Here is a 25,174-nt window from a genome sequence, read left to right as displayed (position 1 = left end):
TCTAAAAGAGCAACAAAAGAGGAAAAAGATGATTTACCACATGACTAACAGTCAGAACATCAAACAGAGGGCTCCTCCAACTCAGTATTAAAATTGCAATCACAAAAGTAGGCATTTGGGGGGTCTCACTTTAAAAATCCAAGTTCTGGAGCAGGTGGTCTTCAACTGGTCTTCGGTGTTTTGGGTGATTCTCCCTAACATTCTTTTATGGAATAGTTTCCAAAGACTGGCTACTTAAGTAATTTAAAACTAGACTGAACAAATCAGAGCTGTAAACAGGGGAGTTTGAGTGGGAGTTTGAAAGGGGAGTTTGTCTTGTGGTGCTTGTTTTTTGCTGTGGGTGGTGGTGTTTTGGTGTGGTTTGTGTTTCCCAGATTAACAGGATTTAGGTGGGAAGGCAATGACAGATACAGAGGTAGCAGTGGGAGTGACCCATGTAGCGGAAGACACAATGAAGATGACTGAATGTGGAAGCTGTGGTATGTACATGATCCTGGAGGGGGCACCTGGTAAGAGTATTGTCTGTATGAAGAACCTTCTGATAGAGCTGATGGAGGAAAAGATCCGAGGTTTGGAGATGCAGGTGGAAAGTCTGGTAGAGTTTAGGAAGGGGTTTGAGCAGATTATGGAGCAAAGACATGAGGTATCTGAAGGGAAAAGCTCAGACTTGCAGATGGGAGCAGGACTGGGGAATTCTGAGGGGAGACTGGGTGAGGAAAGTGGTCAGTGGAAGCATGTGACTAAAAGAACCAGGCAGAGGAAAAGACGGGCTAGTGAAGGAGAAATAGAGCTTAAGAATAGGTATGCAGAATTGGAAAATGAAGAAGGGGCTCAGCAGGTAGTCACTGAAGGTGGAAGGGCAAGGAAGAAGAGAAGAGCGGCTAGTTCTATAGGAAAAGGGGAAGAGTTAATGGAGATTACATGAAATATGAGCCCCAGGAGGATACAGGATGGGTTGAAGAGGATTACTAGGGAGAATAGGAATGGAAAGAACTTGCAGCCAGAGGGAACAGGGGATAGACTGGAGAATAGCACCGTCACTAGGAAAAGACAGGTCTATGTGATTGGGGACTCTTTACTTAGAAGAATAGATAGGCCTGTAACCAGAGCTGATCCGGAGAATAGGAGAGTGTGCTGTCTTCCAGGTGCTAAGATACGGGATGTAGACCTGAGGTTGAAAAGGATTCTAAAGGGAGCGGGAAAGAATCCCCTAATTATCCTTCATGTGGGAACAAATGATACGGCTAGATTCTCGCTGGAAAGTATTAAGGGAGACTATGCTAGGCTGCGGAAGACGCTTAAGGAAATTGAGGCTCAGGTGATCTTTAGTGAGATTCTCCCTGTTCCTGGAGAAGGGCAACAAAGGTGTGACAAGATTATGACTATCAACAGATGGCTTAGGCAGTGGTGCTATAAGGAGGGCTTTCGGATGTATGGCCACTGGGAGGCATTCATGGATAGAGGACAGTTCTCTCGGGATGGACTTCATCTGAGTAGGGAAGGAAATAGACTTCTAAGATGGAGGCTGGCACAACTAATTAAGAGAGCTTTAAACTAGGAATTAGGGGGAGATAGTTGGGAGATGTCCAGGTAATCTCCACGCTGGATTTTAGCATTGAGAGGGAAGAAAACAAAGTAAGAAAGGATACAGCTGTGGGTAGGAGGAAGGGCAGTGTAGATACAAGTCTAATAGGTTATACTGGTAGTAAAATGACCCGTGCCTAATAGGGTACAGAATGTGAGTGAGGCCAAACAGCAAAAATTAAGATGTTTGTACACTAATGCGAGGAGCCTAGGTAACAAAATGGAGGAACTAGAGCTACTGGGGCAGGAAGTGAAACCAGATATTATAGGGATAACAGAAACATGGTGGAATAGTCGTCATGACTGGACGACAGGTATTGAAGGGTCTGTGCTGTTTAGGAAAGACCGAAATAAAGGTAAAGGTGGTGGAGTAGCATTGTATATCGGTGATGAGGTAGAATGTAAAGAAATAGGAAGCGATGGAATGGATAAGACAGAGTCCGTCTGGGCAAAAATCACACTGGGGAAGTAAACTATTAGAGCCTCCCCTGTGATAGTGCTTGGGGTGTGCTATAGACCGCCGGGATCTAATTTGGATATGGATAGAGCCCTCTTTAATGTTTTTAATGAAGTAAATACTAATGGAAACTGTGTGATCATGGGAGACTTTAACTTCCCAGATATAGACTGGAGGACGAGTGCTAGTAATAATCATAGGGCTCAGATTTTCCTAGATGCGATAGGTGATGGATTCCTTCAGCAAGTAGTTGCTGAACTGACTAGAGGGGATGCCATTTTAGATTTGGTTTTGGTGAGTAGTGAGGACCTCATAGAAGAAATGGTTGTAGGGGATAATCTTGGCTCAAGTGATCATGAGCTAATTCAGTTCAAACTGAATGGAAGGATTAATAAAAATAAATCTGCAGCTAGCGTTTTTGATTTCAAAAGGGTTGACTTTCAAGAATTAAGGAAATTAGTTAGGGAAGTGGATTGGACTGAAGAATTTATGGATCTAAAGGTAGAGGAGGCCTGGGATTATAAATCAAAGCTGCAGAAGCTATCGGAAGCCTGCATCCCAAATAAGGGGAAAAAATTCATAGGCAGGAGTTGTAGACCAAGCTGGATGAGCAAGCATCTCAGAGAGGTGATTAAGAAAAAGCAGAAAGCATATAGGGAGTGGAAGAAGGGAGGGATCAGCAAGGAAAGCTACCTTATTGAGGTCAGAACATGTAGGGATAAAGTGAGACAGGCTAAAAGTCAAGTAGATTTGGACCTTGCAAAGGGAATTAAAACCAATAGTAAAAGGTTCTATAGTCATATAAATAAGAAGAAAACAAAGAAAGAAGAAGTGGGACTGCTAAACACTGAGGATGGAGTGGAGGTCAAGGATAATCTAGGCATGGCCCAATATCTAAACAAATACTTTGCCTCAGTCTTTAATAAGACTAAAGAGGATCTTAGGGATAATGGTAGCATGACAAATGGGAATGAGGATATGGAGGTAGACATTACCATATTTGAGGTAGAAGCGAAACTCAAACAGCTTAATGGGACTAAATCGGGGGCCCCAGATAATCTTCATCCAAGAATATTAAAGGAATTGGCACAAGAAATTGCAAGCCCATTAGCAAGAATTTTTAATGAATCTGTAAACTCAGGGGTTGTACCGTATGATTGGAGAATTGCTAACACAGTTCCTATTTTTAAGAAAGGGAAAAAAAGTGATCCAGATAATTATAGGCCTGTTAGCTTGACATCTGTAGTATGCACGGTCTTGGAAAAAATTTTGAAGGAGAAGGTAGTTAAGGACATTGAAGTCAATGGTAAATGGGACAAAATACAACATGGTTTTACAAAAGGTAGATCGTGCCAAACCAACCTGATCTCCTCCTTTGAGAAAGTAACAGATTTTTTAGGAAAGGAAACTTAGTGGATCTAATTTACCTAGATTTTAGTAAGGCATTTGATACCGTGCCACATGGGGAATTATTAGCTCAATTGGATAAGATGGGGATCAATAGGAAAATTGAAAGGTGGATAAGGAATTGGTTAAAGGGGAGACTACAACGGGTCCTACTGAAAGGTGAACTGTCAGGCTGGAGGGAGGTTACCAGTGGAGTTCCTCAAGGATCGGTTTTGGGACCAATCTTATTTAGTCTTTTTATTACTGACCTTGGCACAAAAAGTGGGAGTGTGCTAATAAAGTTTGTGGATGATACAAAGCTGGGAGGTATTGCCAATTTAGAGAAGGACAGGGATACCCTACAGGAGGATCTGGATGACCTTGTAAACTGGAGTAATAGTAATAGGATGAAATTTAATAGTGAGAAGTGTAAGGTCATGCATTTAGGGATTAATAACAAGAATTTTAGTTGTAAGCTAGGGACGCATCAATTAGAAGGAACGGAGGAGAAAAAGGACCTTGGAGTATTGGTTGATCATAGGATGACTATGAGCCGCCAATGTGATATGGCTGTGAAAAAAGCTAATGCAGTCTTGGGATGCATCAGGAGAGGTATTACCAGTAGGGATAAGGAGGTTTTAGTACCATTATACAAGGCACTGGTGAGACCTCACCTGGAATACTGTGTGCAGTTCTGGTCTCCCATATTTAAGAAGGATACATTCAAACTGGAACAGGTACAGAGAAGGGCTACTAGGATGATCCGAGGAATGGAAAACTTGTCTTATGAAAGGACACTCAGGGAGCTTGACTTGTTTAGCCTAACTAAAAGAAGGTTGAGGGGAGATATGATTGCTCTCTATAAATATATCAGAGGGATAAATACCAGAGAGGGAGAGGAATTATTTAAGCTCAGTACCAATGTGGACACAAGAACAAATGGATATAAACTGGCCACTAGGAAATTTAGACTAGAAATTAGACGAAGGTTTTTAACCATCAGAGGAGCGAAGTTTTGGAATAGCCTTCCAAGGGAAGCAGTGGGGGCAAAAGATCTATCTGGCTTTAAGATAAAACTTGATAAGTTTATGGAGGAGATGGTATGATGGGATAACATGGTTTTGGTAATTAAATATTCATGGTAAATAGGCCCAATGGCCTGTGATGGGCTATTAGATGGGGTGAGATCCGAGTTACCCAGGAAAGAATATTCTGTAGTATCTGGCTGATGAATCTTGCCCATATGCTCAGGGTTTAGCTGATCGCCATATTTGGGGTCGGGAAGGAATTTTCCTCCAGGGCAGATTGGAAGAGGCCCTGGAAGTTTTTCGCCTTCCTCTGTAGCATGGGGCACGGGTCACTTGCTTGAGGATTCTCTGCTCCTTGAAGTCTTTAAACTACGATTTGAGGACTTCAATAGCACAGATATAGGTGTGAGGGGTTTTTTTGTAGGAGTGGTGGGTGAAATTCTGTGGCCTGCGTTGTGCAGGAGGTCAGACTAGATGATCGTAATGGTCCCTTCTGACCTAAATATCTATGAATCTATGAATCTATATTCCCGCGATCCATTCTGCATTGACATGGGCCTGATGGGTTTATTTAATCTGTAGTATCAATAATTCATCTGTAAAATGTGTGAGCTGTGGGGCCATTCTCTCATGAAATTTTGGATTCTGCTCTCATTCTTTCTATATTCAACCAGCTAAGCATTTCTGTCTCTAGAGCCAGTGCCTTTTAAAAAATATGTATCACTAAATATCAAAAAGTATTCATTTGTTAAGTCTATACTAGTATCTTACAGGCACACAGTTCCCTTAGTATCTTAATTAGTATGGAAGATTCATTAGCTCACAATTTCTTGCTATGCCAGTCACAGACACATCTCACCATCAATGTTAAGAACACACAGCACTTCAGTTGTAAATATTTTGGCTGCATCTTTCTCCTTTAGAAGTAGACATAAGTAGGCACTTACCTTGCAGTTTTCCTTGGGCAGATTGATCCACAATCACAAACAGCTGCATGATTGGAACCAATTGGATTTGTAGCTTGAGACCAAAATAGGTATGCACAATGAGATGGTATGAAGTTGGCTGGAAAATTGAGAAGCTTGCTGGAAAAGGAAAGAAAAGTCATGTTTCCCTGATTTTTTTTTATTTGTTTTTATCACCTCTTTCTGTTATCATCCAGAAATGTCACAGACAGGAAAACACTAGCCTGCTGAAAGCAACACTTTACATGAGCAGCCTGAGTCACCATCTGCCCTGAAAACTGCAACAGGCAGAGGACCAAGGATCAGATTGTGACAGATCCAATGCTATGGAAACATGGAATATTCAAAGACTATTGTATCAACTTTTACATGTATCATTATGCGCTAGTTAGTGATTGTATTCCTGGCTCGATGGGTGAGCTAAAGGATGCTTCCCACAGGAACTAAAGACACTGGATAGTAATTAATGCAAATCCCCAAGACCGAAACCATGCAGGTAACAAATCTTGTAAAGTTTTGCACCCTCTGGGCAATAGCATCTACTGGTTTGACCTAGTTCAAAAAGTCTTAACAGGCAGAGGACTTGAAACTGTACAAAATGACAGCCATGACCTGGGAGATATTCTCTCACACATGATCCAAGAACTTGCATGAATCTGTGTCCAGAGACAGGCTTTGTGAGAGGGCCCAAAATACTTTAAAACCTACCCGGGATTCCATGTGGAAGATGGGTGATTGCTTGGTAAGCCAGACATACATATAAACTGTTCAGAGTTTTAAAGATATGCTTTTTTCTGAAATGCTTTTGTTCTGAATAACTAGTACTTGGCTTTATGAGGGCTGGCTGGTCACTGTTAACCCTATCCTCACTGTCACTGAGAGAACAGCAGGTGCTGGACTGAAGTCAGATCTGCTGAGGTAATCACAGTGCATTGCAGAAGTCTGCAGGCTAAGCCCCCGTCTGAAGGGAGCGGGTTGTGGGGGATCCTGCCCCAGGAAAGGTGATGGCTGGATGCCTGAGAGATAAGTGGGGTGCCCTTCCAGAGCGGGAGAGGGTATGAGAGGTACAGTTAACTCAGGACCCGTGACACAAACCTCTCTTATTTTACTCTGAAGAACACTGACTGCTTAGCTATAGTGCCAGCCCCTGCTATACTAACAACCCAGCTACTTATGATGACTGTGCGGGATCAGGAATCAAACAGATCACCGCTGCTCTGTGGCATGACGGCTCACAGGGCTGAGTTATATGCTGCTGTATTAAAAGCTTTTTTGAAAAATCACTATCTCTGCCTATAACAGTATAACAATAAGTAAGAGTCTCCCTCCCGATGCCCCCTGCTTAACTACCATTGGTTCCTGTTTCTATTTGAAGATCTCCTTGTTCTTCCAACTTCCTCCGTGGGCTGGTCTATTTACTTAAGGGTTTGGTGCCTCAGGTATCACAGTGAATGCTGGGTACAATGAAAGGGACAGCAGTGACAGTGACTCAAAGGGGTAACTCCCACTATCCTTTTGAGAGGAGAATGACGGTGACTCATAAGTTTCTGCCACTGTAATGACGAGTTATTCCAGTCAGATTCCTGTTTTAAAACCAGTTCAATCTAACACAAGATACCTGGAGCAACTAATGGTAAGACCCTGGATATCGCCCCAAATAGAGAGAGGAATTGCCATACCAGAATAGACCAATGGTCCATCTAGTTCAGTGTCCTCTCTCCGATATTGGCCATGCTGGCTAGCTCAGGGAAAGATGTTAAATCCCTGTCATGTGCAATATTGCACTGCAGGGAACATTTCTTCTGGACCTCACCCAGTGATCGATGTATGCCCTTAAGTTTGGAGACTGAGATTGCTTTCACCATTTTGTCCTACATCCATAAATCAGTGTAGGAATGGATTGTATGCCATATTATATCAAATGGAAGCACTACTCAATTGTAAATCTTAAAAAGAAGTAGCTCTTGAATAAAAGTAGCATCCCAAAATTGAACTCCCTATTAAACGTTCCTTGCTTTTAATATACAAGTACTGAACTTAATTGATGCTTGAGTTGAAGTCAAATCCAAAGAACAAAAAGAAGAGTTGTTTTTGAAGCTACCCATATATTTTTTAGCGTAGGGTTTTCCAGTCACCCATATTCCTCAGAACTGGAATTCTCAACCTAAGTCACAAACAGGTGTCAGGAGTCGTAACTACCCTGCCCTTCCCATATTGCTAAATGGGAGAGGAGTCCCACTATGGAAAAGAGTGTCACAATATGGAAAGGTTTGAAAACCATAGCTGTTACTGATTGTGGCTGTGGCTATTTATGCCCGGGAACTGAACTGGGTGAAAGTTAAACCAGCTCTCAGTATGTGACAGCTGTTCATAAAACACTCAAAAACAGCTGAGCTCTGACACACTTGGAGGTATTATATATAGGCAATACAGCATTATCAAGCCTGAGTGGAAAAATCAACAGAACAGCCCTACAAAATAAATAAACTGGAAGAGCTAGGCCCACTGATGCCTCTGTGATGTTGCCCAGAGAGAGTCATATGCTAAGGTGAGGCTATTTAATATGTGGCCTGTAGATTATATTGTTCATTCTGTAGAGTACTTTGATCTGGATCCTTTCTACCAGGCAATTACAAACTTCTCCTTCCATGTGTGTCTGTCCTCCCTCCCCTCTATCTATGCAACTGAATAGTTTTTCGTAGAGGGGGCAGTGACTGAGAAGTAGTGCTGATTATGGAGCTGGTGACTCTGCTGTTTAAACCTCCACAATAAGCAGCACTAAAAGGATTTACAAATTTGGGGGAGGTTACTTCAGGATCCTCTGTTCTCTGTTTACTGATCTCCCACAACAACCCTCACAGATTCTGCCTCACTGCAAACATCTTTCTAGCGGAATAAGGCTACATGTGACTCTTTCTATGCGCCATGAGCACTGCTCTGCGCATCGCCACAGGGTGTTGTTTGACACAAATATAAAGTAACTGCCTCATTAAAGCTCCATACCCCAAATATACCTCCACTGAGCTTTCTACGAGGTCAGCTCAGCGACAGAGAGACCTAAGATCAGTCCCCAAGACCACCAGCCTTGAAAAGAGTACTTAAAGGGAAAAAAGGAAACAAGAAGAAAAAGATCCTCTTGTTGGAATTTAAGTGATAGATATAAATCAGAAAACTTTTTCTCTCTCCTAACCAGAGTATATGGGTAAAAATTACCCGAGTTAAATATGACATTCCTGCTCCTATACAGAACATATGCTGGCAGTGAAGTTCATTTCTATCTATTTATGTGAGACACGTGCAGATTAAGCTGTTTGCCCAACATCATACGGGAAGCCTGTGCAGAACTGGGGCTCAGGCCAGTGCCTTAATCACAAAACCATTCTTCTATCCTTACTGATTAGCCTCTGTACACAGAGACACCATCTCGTGGTTAGGTCACACTTTCCTCCATGTATTTTCTCAAGTCCCCTTCCTCTCAAGCTCTTTACATTGCAGTCCAGTTCATTCCAGCACAAACATTCAAGAAATGCCTCTCTGCCTTTCTTTCATCAAAGGCTCTAACACATAAAGAGCTTGCTTTTCCCTTAACATCAGATATGCATTGGAGAGGTGGTCACATTCCTTACCTGTCACATGGGGCAAGTGCACTTCCAGTTCATTCAGCAGCACAGTGCCATCTGATCTGAAAACCAAGATCTGTGTGCAAGCAAAAAGAACATGTTTAAATTACTGCAACTTCATGTATACAGAGGGAAACAGACCACAAACATTAACCTTAAAACTGGGGAGACAAGAAGGGATCACGCTACTTTATGCAGACGAACTCAATATTCTAGTCACAGTTTTAAAAAGGAGCAATCTAATTAGCTAATGAAGATTCTGTCTGCCCTAGCATCCAGTACATGTACAAAGCTTTGGGCTTGTTAGACAACTCTTTAATGTATACTGAAACAGTTTCTACTAGAGAAAAAACGCTCCAAGAAAGTCACTTATTCTGGATACCAATTTTGCCAGGTGGCTGAAAGCATTTGGCGCTTGACAACAGTGTGTGTAGGGATTTGCTATACGCACACACCTTGCCATGTGTTATTTCTTACATAATTGTACAGCATTGGTAGAATCATAAGGAAGTGCTTCAGGAAATTCTTAATACAAATTTTAGTATGTATTTTTGGGAACATAACTAGTTTCACAAATGTTACTGTCCAGAGCCAAGAAGACCAGAACTATATGGCAGGAAAGGAGGAGAAAAAACTCACAGAGGTCTAGATATTATGATGATGGGAGCATTAGAGATAAATTAGAGAGACAGAACAGAAAAAAATAGATTAGGCAGGAGGGCAGATTGAATAAGAGTGAGAACTTTCCAAGTTCCCCCTTCACTATTAAACAAGAGTGAAATTCAAACAGTTGAGAAGCTTGGCTTAATGAGTATTCAAGAGTTTGACTCCTAACCAGAACATCTTAGGTCTGCAAAATTGGACTTAAATCTCAACAAAATAAAATATCAAGGACTTCTTATTTCCAATCAAACTGGAAATGCCAAGAAAGCAGACTCACAATGCTTCCAGCACTGGGCAGAACCAGAAAGAGCGAAAAGAAAGAAAGAAGGAAGAAAAAGTCAAGCAAAAACTTTTAACTCTGAACTTCTTCAGACTGTACAGAGCTGGTCTGATTTGTACAAACATTTGGACTGGTTTTTATTTTTTCTGTATTCAACCATCCTTACTCAGGATCCCCAGAAAAAGATTATCAAAAGTAAGTAGGGAAAGAGGAATCAGGGAATACATAGATAGAATCCACTCATCCAGCAGACCCCCACACATCACTTACATTTTTCTTGTGGTCTATTAACAGCACAACAGTCTTCAAACAGGTCTGTTTGTCTGTGGAGCCACAGGGAGACAGCTCTGCCAGGAGGGCGTGAGTGTCATTTATACTTTCCTGCAGTCAAAGTGGAAAAAACATAAATTAGTACAGTATGATGGGTTGCATAAACCCCACACTGGCTGAGAAGGGGTTAACTGGAGCCTGAGCGCTTTATTACCCCCACATTATTACACCTGGAGTATGTGTCAGGCTTAGGAATGAACAGGGCTGGATTTAGGGGCAGGCTACCTGGGTGACCGCCTGGGGTTCCAGGCTTGGAGTGCTGTTTTTGTTGTACAGATCCTAGCATGCAAATTTATTGTCTTATATGACATGGATAAATCATGCATACAAATTGTGAATCAAAATCATGAAATGGGCTACAAATGCAATAAAAAGTAAGGCATTCAAAAGTTTAACAAATGGAGGGGGGGCGCCAAAGACGTTCCTCACCTGGGGTGCCATTTGGTCTAGGGCCAGGTTAAAAGGAAGGAGTTCAGTGTAGCTGGAAGAAGGAGAGAGATGATCTGGACTTCCATCTCTGTGGGAAGGGTCAGGTAGGATCCACGCAGAGAGAGAACCAGGCGAAGGCTACAAGCATGCAATTAACTACTAGAGTGAGCCTTGAAAAAGGAGCAGGACTCCAAAGAGACCGCCATGTGGATAACAGTTCCGCAGAAGAGCGGAGAACACGGGGAAACCTAAGATAGACTAAAGTCTGAGATGGGTAGAAGTTGCTTAGTTTGTGTTTTGTCTGTTTTTAGGGTTTTACTGGGGGATTCCAAGGAGAAGGCCTGAGACCTTCTGCTCTGGAAGCAAAGTGAGACTGAAGAGCCCAGGTGAGGTGGAAGGCATTATATTTGCTACCATTATTTTGTCAGACACTGTTTGGGACATTCATACTTCAGAAGGGATGGAACTATAGTGTGACCTGTCTGGAAGGCCAAGTCATCACCAGACCAGACCACTAACGTTCCAAGGAAGAGAGCTAGGTGGAGTTGCTGAAATGCTGTTTCATGCCACACAGGAGCACTCTGGGACAGCGAGTCTATGACACACAGGAAGCCCTTTCGTATCCTGAGCTGATTTCTGTCACAGAGGACTGAAATCATCTGTTAAACTAACAAACACTGTAGAGCTTTGCTTTTGAGAACTTTCTTTCTAGCGCTACCACTGGAACGAGGACTTCCTTTCAAAGCTCCAGTGGCAAGCATTCAAGTGTTGATAAAGTCAGATCCTTGTTCTCTGGAGCAATGGGGACCAGGCACTTCAGGGACAAAGGGATGACATAACTCGCTGTGCTCTCCCCCACCCCTCCGATTGACTCAATATCACCCGAACACAAGCATAGGTATATTACAGATTAGGTAGGACACTTCCAATCCTCATTTCAGATCTATTAGGCAGAGCTGAGTCCTTCAAGTTGCAGGTCCAGCCATCTGTTCACTAGCACCAGTGTGCTCCTCTGGACTCTTATAAGTGAGACTGGGTTGGGTAGCATAAACCTGTTCCATAATCATCATGAAATTGGAAACGACTAAGGCAGTCAGAGTCTAGCAGGTGAGCACAAACCCTCACTACCACATCAGTGGACACTGGGGATCATGACTCACTTTGAATTCTCTGGTATAGACTCTACAGTGTCCTCCTTCCCAGGCTCAAAAAGTATAATGAAACAGTGATCTGCAGCCACTAAACCAGAAGGCAGATGCATCTATATTTGCTATCTGAGAGAAGAGACCTTTAATACACGGTACCTTGGACAGCACATAGTAACAGTCTCCGTGGAAGGTGTATTTCTTCCCGTCAAAGGTGGTGATGTGAGCACCTCCTTCCACTAAGCATGAGCCTGGACAGGATAACTGCTTGCACACCCACCTGCCTGAATCACAGGTGCTAGAAACACAAATAAATAAGGAATCAAAAATGGGGTTAGGTGTCAGAGCGACGGAAAGCACTGAAAAACATCTGTATACAGAGCACCGTTGGGACAAAGTATCCCTAGGTGCTTTGAAAATTTGTCACTGGCTATTTATTTAAAACTCTCCTCTTCCACATATTACAGACTCAAGATGCCATAAAATTGGCTCACTATAACATCTTGACATTGCAACACATGTAAAGGCACCAGGACTTTTGCAGCAGGACATATACAAATAGGTAGCAACTCTACTGACAGACCCGTGCACAGTCATTCTGAGAGCGGTGTAGAGTCAATTGTAATCCTTACCATTCTTCACATTCATTGGTGATATTTTGCCCAGGTGAATACAGAAATCCATGCTGTTTGCAGTGACATTGGTTGACAGACACACAGCCTTTCCCACTGATGTCATCATACACAGTTCCTACAAAACACAACCATAGGCTCTCATAGTTCATGTCAAAATACCTGCACTAACCAACCCAGGAGAAACTCTTGGAGCAGGCACACTCTCAACCGGACCCAGAATTAATGGTAATTGAGGCTATCAAAAGGGGATTAGGCCACAGAGCTTCCATTGTTTTTAATGTTTAAATTAATATTTTAATGGAAGTTATGTGGCTAAAGCTCCTCGGCCACTTTGAAAATCTCAACTTAAATCTGCACATTCTAAATGGTTGGATTTAAAATTCACCTAAACTATTGTTGTTGTGCTATCACTGTGAAGGTATTTTCCAAGGTTGGCAACAGGGTCTTGACTATTACATTTGAGCTCATTGTCACATATTATTAATAATATCTCCATGGAGAAAATATATATGTAATTATGCCCCTTCTCTGGGTTACCTACAGAGTCTGAATCCAGAAACTCTGCATCTAAAAACATGCATGGCTACTGCTTAACCCGAAGGACCAACTCTCAGTTCAGAGGCGGTAACAGTCTCATAAACCATGTGGCCTAGCCACAGACAGAAATAAAGAGCCTAACTGGGTTAGTGTGAGTTAAATAAAGCCAAGCTAATGCATGACTTTTGTAAACATGCTAGAATTTTATTAATTTACAGGAACAAATTTACTCCACTGGTAAAATGTATTCATTTCTAAAATGTAACTTGCTTTATACTGAATATTTCAATCCTGAATTTCTTGATTTTTTTTTTAGTGAAGGTAAAGTATACAGCCTTTTTCAGATACATTCTGGAGTATATGAAGAGACTTGAATCCAAACCTATTGTCTCATATAGGACTGAGAGAGACACCTACCTTCAGGGCAGAAGCAGCCATCCATGAAGTGTTCCTCACAAAGGTTGCTGATCTCCAAATGGGAACATGTGCTAATGCATGGTGAGCTGCTTTCCTGGTAGATCATGTTTCCAGGGCACCTCTTAGCTAAAATAATGAAAGAAAAGATCAGTGACTTGAATATAAACTCTGCGTTCCACAGAAACCAAAGAACATATATTGGATCCAATGAAATCAGTGGAATGGACTCAGTTGGCTGCAATTTGGCCAAATGTATTTAATGTGTTTGATTTCTGAACCGCTTTTTTTCTTCTCTACATTCTTTTCTTGCTTCTTGAACAGAAGACAGTGATCCTAATCATGCTTCCACTGTAACTAATGGCAAAAAATCCCATTACTTTCACTGGGAGCAGGATCAAACCATATGGCTTTCCATTGGAACATAATTTCTACTTCCAATAAATGTCCTTAATAACAAAGGCAAGGGAGGGGGAAACAGGAAATATACAAGATGAGCAGTTTTAAATATTTCACCCAGGATGAACTGATTGCTCTGCCAAGTTTGGGAAGATGCTTACGGCAAAATTCTTCTGTCCTCCAGCTTCCAGGCCGGCCACCAGCATGGGAACATTGGCGAGAGTACTCAGAGATGGTGCTACAGAGGCAGAAGGAATCCTCGGCTCCCTGGCAGGCACACTTATCCTGCATACAGGCTTGAACGTACTTCTCCAGGTTCAGACGGAACTCACAGTCAGCGAATACTGAAGAAGTCAGCAGATTCAGACACTCATCACGCTAAAGAGGTGGGGGGGGGGGAAGAAAAGTTTAAAAGGCATCCCTGGCACCTGAGTTTCTAGAGAGGATCCTTTGTGCTAAAATGGTGCTTTGCTTCTGGACATCACTAATGGTTGCAAAAGAGGGATGGGTCCAAGTCTTAGGTTATCTCTGGATAATTCTGTGTCAGAAACAACACACATGCAACTAAGATCTTTCATCAGTTCTACTCCTCCTTTTAGAAGGCATAACAATGTTAATGCCTTTGGAGTTAGTTAGGGACACGGTATGTGCCTTGGAAAGTTCAGGCTGTTACCCATCTCCACACTCAGTGGTCTCCCCATATTGCAAGGAATGTCTCCACCTGCCAGCTAAGTAAAGTTGACCACTATGATTACTCACATGCTGATTACAGGTTGAGACAGTCTGTGTTTCATCAGGGTCCTCACATAATGTGTTGGGTTTGTTTATCTTTTGCATATTTCCAAATGTGATGGGATTGAAGATCATGTCTGTGAGGGAGATGTAAAAAAGTCTTGATAAACACAGCAAACTTAACAATACACATCTGATTCCTGGCACTCTAGTGATCAAGCAAACTGTTTATTATATATCAGGCACTGTACTGACTATTTTAATACTATTAAGAAAATCCATTTCAGAAGGACATGAAAAGCTCACTAATATTCAAACAAGTGAGAAAGTCTACACCAGAAGTTCTCAAATGGGGGTCGGGACCCCTCCGGGGGTCACGAGGTTATTATGGGGGGGGTCATGAGCTGTCAGCCTCCACCCCAAAATCCGCTTTGCCTCCAGCAAATTGCTTCCGGCTCTAATAGAATATCAGGGTTGGAAGGGACCTCATTTAATGGTGATAAATATATTAAAAAGTGTTTTTAGTTTACAAAGGGGGTCGCACTCAGAGGCTGGCTATGTGAAAGGGGTCACCTGTACAAAAGTTTGAGAACCACTGGCCTACACCAACAGAGACACCACAGAATCAGCTGATTCACATGGAATATAGTACACTATTAATAATTTATCTCTCTATCTCGTAGCAATCCCTGGAAAATCTCAGACAGAATTTAAGTTCCTGTACTGTAAATTCTACCTTTACCCTCTTTGATGCTTCCACATACAATATCTATAAGCCTGCCTTATATGGTATCTCTATAGACTATCAGACCACTTACCGTTAGAGAGAAATTCATTGTAGAGCTGCTGTCCATTGTAATCCCCACAAAGACCACATGTATTGTTGTTAAACTTGGGATCCAGCTCCAACTAAATAATGAAAACAAAACCAGAAAGAAAATCAGCTGTAGTGCTAAAAAAAAACATTCCCAACAAGAATAAATTCACTAGGAGGGGAAGTTAATAGAGGAGAGATAGTGAATGCCTCTCCATTGTAAATTAGGTTTCAGTACATCTAACATAATAGTAGCACCATCCAATGCAAACAATTACCAGGGGAAAATAAAAACCGTATCATGGAAGAATGTGAGACGTTACTATACCATGATGGTGCCTCTTGTCAACATTATGTCAAAGCTTAGGAAGAAAATGTGCTTTAAATAAAAAACTTTTCCCCTTAAGGGGTGAATTTATTCCTTGCTGGGAAGCTGAATAACAGAGCACAGCAATCCAAGGGACAAACAAACGGATTGCAGATCAGAATTTGTTAGGACTTTTTAACCAAAATATTAGCTGTTTCTCATTTCCGTCTCATCTTCTCTTGAGAGTGAAGAAATGTTCATTTCTATGCCCAACTCCAGTCACATAATGGACAAAGGAACCTTCTCACCTGAGAATAAACTATCTCCATTCCCAGTTGGAAGAGGCTGCTTAACGCAATGACTCTGTTCAACCTATGCTAATTTGTTAAAACCGAATAGTAGCAAAAGTAAAGTTTAGTGTCATACATACCATCAGTGAATCTTCACGGTTCCACATTAGAACAAGGCCTGCTCTTGCAAAGACTTTAGTGTAGACTTCATTGCTCTCAATCAGCAAACCAGAACTATAGTATGGTGTTGTTACACTGAGAAGAAGACAGTCAGAGATTTGTTACTAGATCTAATGTAGAAAACAAAAAAGCAGTAAACTGAATGTCTTTGGTGCTGCAAGAGGAACATCAAAGGGCATGGAAGAACCAGGCTCTGCAGATTACACTTTTCTGGCCTCCATCTCTGAGTCCCACACAGCTGTTCTCTGCTGTATAGGACAGACTCTGTTTAGCGGGGAATTAAATCCCCTTCCCTTCAGATACTTGCTGAGGTAAGTTATATTTTGTTTGACCCGGTTTAAATTGCTCTAATCAGCATTCATTCCAGTTGGTCACAGAAATCCAGTTCAGATTCTTCCTATTTCAAGGCAGTTTTGAAAACTTCACTGCCTGATGCTTGCACAGACTTCATTAGATAACAATTATCTCCTGTGGCCATCACATATAAAATTTCAGACTTGATATTTTGGTGCCAACTGGAATTTACCATGACAAGGCAAGGCAATCTCAGAGCCACGGGCTCCTTAAAGGGATAGATTCTCTATCTCAGGCTAGGAAAGAAGGCAAAATGCCAGTGAAGAAATGTGATTCAGTCAGTAAAAGCACAAAACAAAGGATCTGAACCTGGGAAAGCAAATATTCACTGCTCGCCCATGATTGAGGTTCACATAGCAAATAGGCACAAGAAACTGAATAGTGTCTGTCATTTTCCAAAAATCATATACTGTTTCAGGAGACTGGATATCCCCTTTAAATAACCTTTATTATTTGAGAGAATGGCTTCATGATTTGGGATGGGGCCTGATGGTCAACATAGGTGGGAGAAAAATGTGGGGAGAAAAGAGCTTCTTAAAAGCATCAGAATTCAATAATCTAATAATCTAATAATAAGAGATGAATTATTAATAGAATCAGTAGAGGGCATTAATTTGACCTGAGTATCTCAAAGAGGATTGAGCAAAGATGCTGTTGACTGATAAAACATTGATCCACCCCGCTGTTGCACGACTCCCTTATGCTCACTTTGTACACAAGCCACAATGCAGAACTTGGTTCCGTGATAAAAGCATTCCCGCAAACAGCTTCTTACAGTAAAACCTAAATAGCTCAACACTTGACCAAACAGAATTAGTTACATTGGAATCCAGCCAAACCAATGAATAGCTGTTTCCTTCTCTAAACAGTTCTCAGAGCAAATGCTATTGCTAGTTTAATGGTGTGTGCCCATGCATACATCCCCTCTCACAATTTCTTTCCTAGCCTTTCACAAGAGTATTTTAAGTCTTAATTTCTTGGTGCCAGAGCTTTTCTAACTACTCATCTTGCACATTTCTAATGCATGCAATCACTTTAGCAAGGGTCTAGACACCAAATAGAAACTGACATTCCTACCACAAGCTACAGGTCACATCATGAACATTGGAGCATGAACATTTTTTAAAGAGAATTGTAAAACACTAGGCATCTACTTGACAGCATGGACTCTTCTGGGATAAAGCTTTTTCTAATGCTGACTTTAAGCTAGGGAATCAGAACAGAGGAGTTTTGTAGCATTTATGGAACCAACACCGTAGCACCAAGCCTTTATATAAATAACTGTTCTTTCTTCTATTCTAATTTCCACCTTTGTACATTTTATTTCTTTCATTCTTTGATTTTATAATCGTTTCTTTTCTTATCTTATACCTTATATCTTTTCTTATCTTATACCTGTAAAGTAGTAAAAATCTAATTCTGAAGATTGCCTCTGTGGAACATGCAACTATATGCAGATACTGGAGTTTGCAATGGGGACCCACACTTACTAGGATGGCTATGAGTACCTGCTATGGGATTGTGTTTGGCTTGCCTGTATCAGCTATGCCATTGAAATGCATAGAAGTGGCATTTCAAAAATCTTTATCTGCTCTATGGAGCCCAAAATTCTGTGGCGATCCACAGAAGAACTAGAAAGTCTTAGGATATGTCGACACTACAAATGTAATATAAACTAGTAATTACTACAGTGGTGCATGTTCACACTACCCTCCTTGGGTCAGTGGTGCAGGTCCTCAACAGGAGTGCTCTACCAGGAGAGCCCTCTCAGCTCTGCTGGGAGCTCCCTGCTGGGATCCAGGCTGCCCCACAAACTCCCAGGTTCCCGGTGAACTGCCTCCTCTTCCTTCCCCCTTCCCCGCTGGGAGCTGGGGGAAGCCGCCTAGGGCTTCTTGCCCTCGGGGAGCGGGGTCCAGTTGCCCCCCCTGCTCCCCGCCCACCCCCACCCTTGGCACCCCCACCCTGCTCCCCGCCAGGAGCCGGGCAGCCTTGTCAATTTGAAATTGACAAGGCTGCCCCGCTCCCAGTGGCAGGGGGGAGGGCACCAGGGCTTCTTGCTGTGGCTCCCAGCTGGGAGCGGGTTCCGAAGCTGCCAGGGCTTCTCACTGTAGTGCAGACCCTGACATAATTAGGTTGACAGAAGCTGCCTTATGTCGACCTAACTGTGCGGTGTAGACCAGCCCTGAGAGACTCACTCTTTCCTGCCCTCTGCTGATTGATATCTCAGGACCCCTTCGAAGCTGCAGAAGTACCACCAGTGGTGCAGGACTAAGTCTGAGTGCTGAACTCAGACCCAGCCCATCTCCCCTAGGCAGAGCATGATCCCCAAATTATTCAATATTAAGATATAACTTGGAAACCAGATGTCACCAAATCAGCATGTGAAGAGCTATTTGATTACCACAATATCCAGTATTAATTTTGTAAAAAGAAAAGGAGTACTTGTGGCACCTTAGAGACTAACCAATTTATTAGAGCATAAGCTTTCGTGAGCTACAGCTCACTTCATCAGATGCATATCGTGGAAACTGCAGCAGACTTTATATATACACAGAGAATATGAACCAATACCTCCTCTCACCCCACTGTCCTGCTGGTAATAGCTTATCTAAAGTGATCATCAGGTGGGCCATTTCCAGCACAAATCCAGGTTTTCTCACCCTCCACCCCCCCCACACACAAATTCACTCTCCTGCTGGTGATCAGGAGGAGGAGGGTGAGAAAACCTGGATTTGTGCTGGAAATGGCCCACCTGATGATCACTTTAGATAAGCTATTACCAGCAGGACAGTGGGGTGGGAGGAGGTATTGGTTCATATTCTCTGTGTATATATAAAGCCTGCTGCAGTTTCCACGATATGCATCTGAGGAAGTGAGCTGTAGCTCACGAAAGCTTATGCTCAGATAAATTGGTTAGTCTCTAAGGTGCCACAAGTCCTCCTTTTCTTTTTGCGGATACAGACTAACACGGCTGCTCCTCTGAAACCTGTTATTAATTTTGTGTTGGTAGTCAATGGATTGGGTCCTCCCCAGGCACTTTAAAAATTCTATAGCTTTCATTGCACTGGCATGTAGTGAGACATGTGCCACAGGTATGGTTTAAAGAGTATGAAAGTCTATAGAACACTGGATCCTATATACAGTGAAAACCTGTTCCACAAGTCTTCTTTTATTAGGGTTTTATTGTTTTAAGAACAATACATAGGAGAAGAATAGGTTCAGTGCATAGGAAAGCAATCTTTAAAAGACCCCTAAAAAGCTGCTTGTGAATTTCTTTTTAACACTTTTGTGCACAACTAAGCAATCTCTCATTTTTGGCAGTAATATATGTCAAAAAACTTCATGATATTTCTGAATATATTCTGGGTTGGTGCCTGGAAAATAGAACGCTATTTTCTATTCCTTAGTAGGCATTCACTGGAGTGGGTTTGACCGTTTTTAATAAAACCTGGGCTCTAGTTAGAGGCAGCAATGACAACAGAGGGGTACATATTTATTTGATCATGTTAAAATCTGTTAAACCTGATCCAGGTTCTGGCACCCTTAATCCAGTGCCACTACCTTACCTAGTAAGTGTCTCATTCGCTTTAGTGGGTCTATAAGCAATATTGTGTTCCTTCCCCAGAATTTCTTTTGCCTGGTGAAAGGCTCACAATAGATATCTTAATGCTACATATTGTACAGTTCTGTTTGTCTATGGATGCATCTTACTGGACATTCTTTCAAGAATTATAATACTAGAACTCACATTTCCTGATCCACCACAACCGTATTTCGGGTGAGGTACATTACAACATCCTTTATGGTGATCAGGACATATTGCATTTCAGGGTGTCCATTTTCATTCACAGCACGCTGGACATGGACTGAGAATTCCTGGTAAGACCCTCGGCAGTCAGAAGCAAAGTTGTAATCACAGAGGCCAGGGAACTGGTAGAAGTCTCCATCAAAAGTTTTGAAATGATTGTTCCCCCAGGTACTGCAGACATAGTGGCCATGGTTTTGGGTTCTGCCTGTTAAGTGATGGAGAAGGGATGAAGAAAGTGAAATAAAGTAGCTAGCACCCATTGATAATAATCAACATTACACAACAAGACAGCTAAGGAATGATACTTAAACGATTCAGCTATGGCATGCTACTAGGTTTACACAAGAAGATAATCTGCTATATATACAGAACAAGCCATTTATAAATATATACTCAACAATTTGCCAAAACACCAAATCCTCAGTGTTAGCATAATAAACAAATGATATGTGCATCTCTCTGGCTGAGAGTCGTGCATTTTTACATGCAGCTGGGGCCTGGATACCTCTTGGAGTTCTGACTGCATGTGTGAGGGATGAGAGCACTTGCCTGTCGAAACTGAGAAGCAGAAATGGGCACAATTGGTTGCACAAATAGTTTATTCACTGAAAAAAGCAGTTTCAGTAAGCCCAAAACTATTTCTGAATTTGAACAAAGTTGCCAAATAGGTTTGTCTCAAATAATGTAGGGAGGTTCTATTCACAAAGGGACTCAGGCTCCATTCACAGAAGAAGAAATGGTGGCAACTCCTTTATACCTTAGAACCCTTAGTGGTTAGGGCACTCCCCTGCGATGTAGGAAACCTGGGCTCCATCTCCCCCCCTCTGCCTAATGTAGTGCAGGGACTTGAACTTGGGTATCCCACATTGCCAGAGTCTGCCATAACCGGGATAAAGAGTCGTTCTCATACCCTCTCTCTCTGGCCCAATGACTAGTCAAGTATTTTATACAAAATGGAATAGCTTTAACAGGAGAAACTGAGGGACACCCCTCCCCCCGGAATAGCTGATAGCCCAGCAGTTAGGGAACAGGCCAGGTGAGTGCCCTAACCACTGGGCTAAAGGACGATCCTCTTTGGCCTTTTTATGAATCTAACCTCTTAATTTCCCTTGCTTGTTATTGTTAAAATGTCCAAAAATGAAACCTAATGCTCTATTCAACTTAAAATAATTTCTGTTGACTTTTCTGATTCACTGATTTTTTTCAGAATTTGACATTTGGTTTGACCCAAAGCAATTTTGTTATTTATTTATTTTTCAGAACTGCGAGTAAACAAAATAAATCAGTTATTTTCCCAGCTCTACTGAGAAGCTTTAACACTCCTGTCATATGACACTCCCATACCATTAATGTAGGCTCAGGCCAAGTCTATTAATTTATTCTAAATATTTTTGTCACTTTTCCAATTTTTTTGCAAGATACTTTCTTTATAGGAATTAATCCCTTATGTAATCCAAATTCCAAGTGTGAATTCATTATTTCCATTAAAAATAATTACTTGGAGTACCATCGATATTCACAAGAACTCAAGATAAGACAACAACTAAATTATGTCAGGACGGTAAGAAGAAAGCAATAGCAACCAAATGTTTGGAAGTCTCAAACTCATTCCACCACCATTTGTCCACAACAGTAACTGACACAAATTTACCACAACCTACAAACCATTCTCAAAACTGGAATTGCAGGGATTGTTGTAGATTAGGTTTGAGGTTCATTGTCAGAGCTATGTGTGGTAAGGGAAGCAGCCAAGCAAGCATCAGCACACCTCACATTCATAAACACTAGGTTAACTTTTTTTTAAATTGAGTGAACAAAACCATAGGTCCCCTTGAACAATTCATATTTAAAGGCATCAAGATATGCTGTATGTAATACACACAGCAGAGCATCACATTTTCAGTTCATGGGTCTACTTTGAGGCTCACTTTCTCCAGAGATCTATATGTAACACCGACAGACCCTGGTTGTCGGTGGGCGGGATCAAACCTGGGGTGTCTGGAGCATAGTGCATGAGCCTCTACCACATGAGCTAAAAGCCAACTGGGCATTAGCTAAGACTGTAGAGCAGACTCAATCTCTCTCTCTTTAAGTGGTCTCGGTGCCACTAGATGGGACAGAACACTACACCCAAGAGGTGTGTGGGTTACATATAGATATTGTTTGCTTTGGGAGAAGTGCAGGGATCCTTTAGATCTCCTAATTTCTCTACTTTCTACTCCATCCAAACAAATCCTTGTGTTGCAGCATCCCCCTCTTCATTTAAGGACAGGTTCACATCCATCCTTCCAAAGCCCATCAACGCTGATTCTTGCATCCACTAAAGAGTGGGATTGGAAAGCAATGCAATGTGTTCCCTTCTTTCCAATTACTAACATCAGGTGCTCTCCTAGCCATAGCATATTCAAGAAGGGACCATTCCCAGGATCCAACCCCCTGATCACCTGCACAGGAAAGCATCACCCAGCTGTACCAAAATATTTGCTATTTTTCAATAATACATATTCATCCTAACACCTCAAGCAAATTAAGTCGGAGACTCATTCTTTTAGAAAGGTAGATTAAGAGATCATGGACTAGGATTGCTGAAGTAATGGGTTAAAAATGAGCTAGTCCAAGTGTTAACACTATATACATCTTTTGGACAAGAAAGCATATACTGCTATTTCTGAATAGCCCAAATGCAGAGTTTTCCTTATGACACTCATCCCCTTTCTCGGTTGCTATTGCTCGGTACCTGCCTAACTCCTGCAAACCTTCATGCTAGGCAATTGTTACTTCATCACATACATCAAGCTGGAGATCAACATAATGGATTCAGCCAGCCACAGAGCTCAGAAAGAAAACTATAGAATCTTCCACCAAAAGAAGTCGCATCTATTTCAGCTCATACATTTGGTCTCAGCATTTGAATGTTAAAAATGAAGGGAGGATATTTGATACCATAATATTCCCCTTAATTATTTCATCGCGTGATTAGCTTTTTCTTAACTACACTAGTTAAATCTTTCCACCCTTTTCTAGTGGGAAATTCCTCACCATCCCATTTCTAGCTCTTACCTTTTTTAATTTCGTTCGCACAGGAAAGAGCCAGCCACAGTGCAAAAAGGCTGGCAAGTCTTAGCCCCATGGTGGCTAAGCTGCTTGCACTGAAAACGTCTTCAGAAAACCTCTCTTTATATAAGGCCCTTTGGTACAATTAATGCCATCACAGTGGAGGACATGTAAAGTGAGAAGGAGGAGCAGGAGGAAACAAAATGGGTGTAACGTTTACTGAGATAAGAAAGTAAACAGACATAGTTGTTTGTCATAGTAAAATTGGGAATCCGGCATACAGGATACAGGACAATATTGATTCAGTTATCATGCAACTGGAATTTTATTGTCTTTTTATATTTCTAGCTCATATAAGCTTAACCCACAGTAACTCTTGGCAACAGAGAGCGAACATTTTGGGGGCAGTTGAACAACAAGGGAATCCCTGAAATGAAACTTAACCTGGGATATCCTCAAGTGTCTGCTTTGAAACCAAGAGTTTTTAATTTTGCATTATTGCTCAGAGGTATTTATGTACAGATTAAATAATGTTTGTAAAGAACCTTGAAGATGAAATAGGCACTTATGGGTAGGGCCCGACCAAATTCACAGTCCATTTTGGTCAATTTTACATTCATGGGATTTTAAAAATCACACATTTCACGATTCCAGCTATTTAAATCTGAAATGTATGGTGTTGTAATTGTAGGGGTCCTGACCCAAAAAGGAGTTGTGGGGGGAGTTGCAAGGTTATTATACAGGGAGTCGCAGTACTGTTACCTTTTCTTCTGCGCTGCTGCTGGCGATGGCTCTGCTGCCTTCAGAGCTGGGCAGCTGGAGAGCAGCCGCTGCTGGCCGGGAGCCCAGCTCTGAAGGCAGCGCCACCGCCAGCAGCAGCACAGAAGTAAGGATGGCCTGGTATGGTACGGTATTGTCACCCTTACTTCTGGGCTACTGCCTGCAGAGCTGAGCCCTCAGTCAGCAACCGCCGCTCTCCAGCCGCCCAGCTCTGAAGGCAGCAGCACAGAAGCAACGGTGGCGTGGAACGGTATTGCCACCCTTACCTCTGCACTGCTACTGGCAGGGCTCTGCCTTCAGAGCTGGGTGCCCAACCAACATCTGCCGCTCTCCAGCCACCCAGCTCAAAAGGCAGCGCAGAAGTAAGGGTGGCAATACCAAGTCCCCTGCAGCTCCCTTTTTGGTCAGGCCCCCAATTTGAGATTTGTTGGTTTCCCCCATGAAATCTGTATAATATATGGTAAAAGCACACAAAACACCAGATTTCACAGGGGGGAGAACAGATTTCATGGTTCATGATGTGTTTTTCATAACATTGAATTTGGTAGGGCCCTACGTATGGGCTAAGTGTTATTATTATATGTTATCTGTTGCAAAATTACAGTGCAAATAACTGTTGGGATTTCAGTTCTGGGATTCATACAGCGCTAGATCCTCAGATGGTATAAATTACTGAAATACACCTACTGAAGATCTAGCCCATAAAGTATATTGTATTGAAAAGTATTGAAAATCTGTGGGGGTGATCTCACGCAACTTCAGGTACTCCATACCAAAGGCAAGGTCCACAAAACAGCTCTGCAGTGCTACAAAGTCCACCAAAAGTTTATGGAAGGTCTCACAAAGCAAACACCACTATTTCAGGCTTTAAGTAAAGAAGGAAGAAGTTGTAGTCCACACCCATCAGCATTAAACCTAGGCAATGCAGGTTTTCACATAGAATGCCCCCTGCATCATTTATTTTTGTCATAAATAAATTGCTT

The 25,174-nt window shown here is 42.0% G+C and overlaps 1 protein-coding gene across 1 annotated transcript in view; it reads right to left on the bottom strand.

The window, feature by feature from the left end:
* The window catches only part of MUC2 (mucin 2, oligomeric mucus/gel-forming), a 70,345-nt gene extending 46,858 nt beyond the window's left edge, over nucleotides 1-23,487 (bottom strand). Inside the window, 12 exon segments of the mRNA XM_078853442.1 lie at nucleotides 5,403-5,540; nucleotides 9,047-9,116; nucleotides 10,254-10,364; nucleotides 12,047-12,185; nucleotides 12,520-12,637; nucleotides 13,477-13,602; nucleotides 14,034-14,250; nucleotides 14,632-14,741; nucleotides 15,423-15,513; nucleotides 16,156-16,270; nucleotides 20,298-20,562; nucleotides 23,418-23,487. Of these exon segments, the coding sequence (XP_078709568.1) occupies nucleotides 5,403-5,540; nucleotides 9,047-9,116; nucleotides 10,254-10,364; nucleotides 12,047-12,185; nucleotides 12,520-12,637; nucleotides 13,477-13,602; nucleotides 14,034-14,250; nucleotides 14,632-14,741; nucleotides 15,423-15,513; nucleotides 16,156-16,270; nucleotides 20,298-20,562; nucleotides 23,418-23,487 (1,570 nt within the window).
* Between the last annotated feature and the right edge of the window lie 1,687 nt (nucleotides 23,488-25,174).

This window comes from Lepidochelys kempii, chromosome 6 (genome assembly GCF_965140285.1).
Source record: "Lepidochelys kempii isolate rLepKem1 chromosome 6, rLepKem1.hap1, whole genome shotgun sequence".
Taxonomy (NCBI): domain Eukaryota; kingdom Metazoa; phylum Chordata; order Testudines; family Cheloniidae; genus Lepidochelys; species Lepidochelys kempii.
Note: the sequence above shows the minus strand (reverse complement) of the source record. Positions and strands in the feature narration are given on the sequence as shown.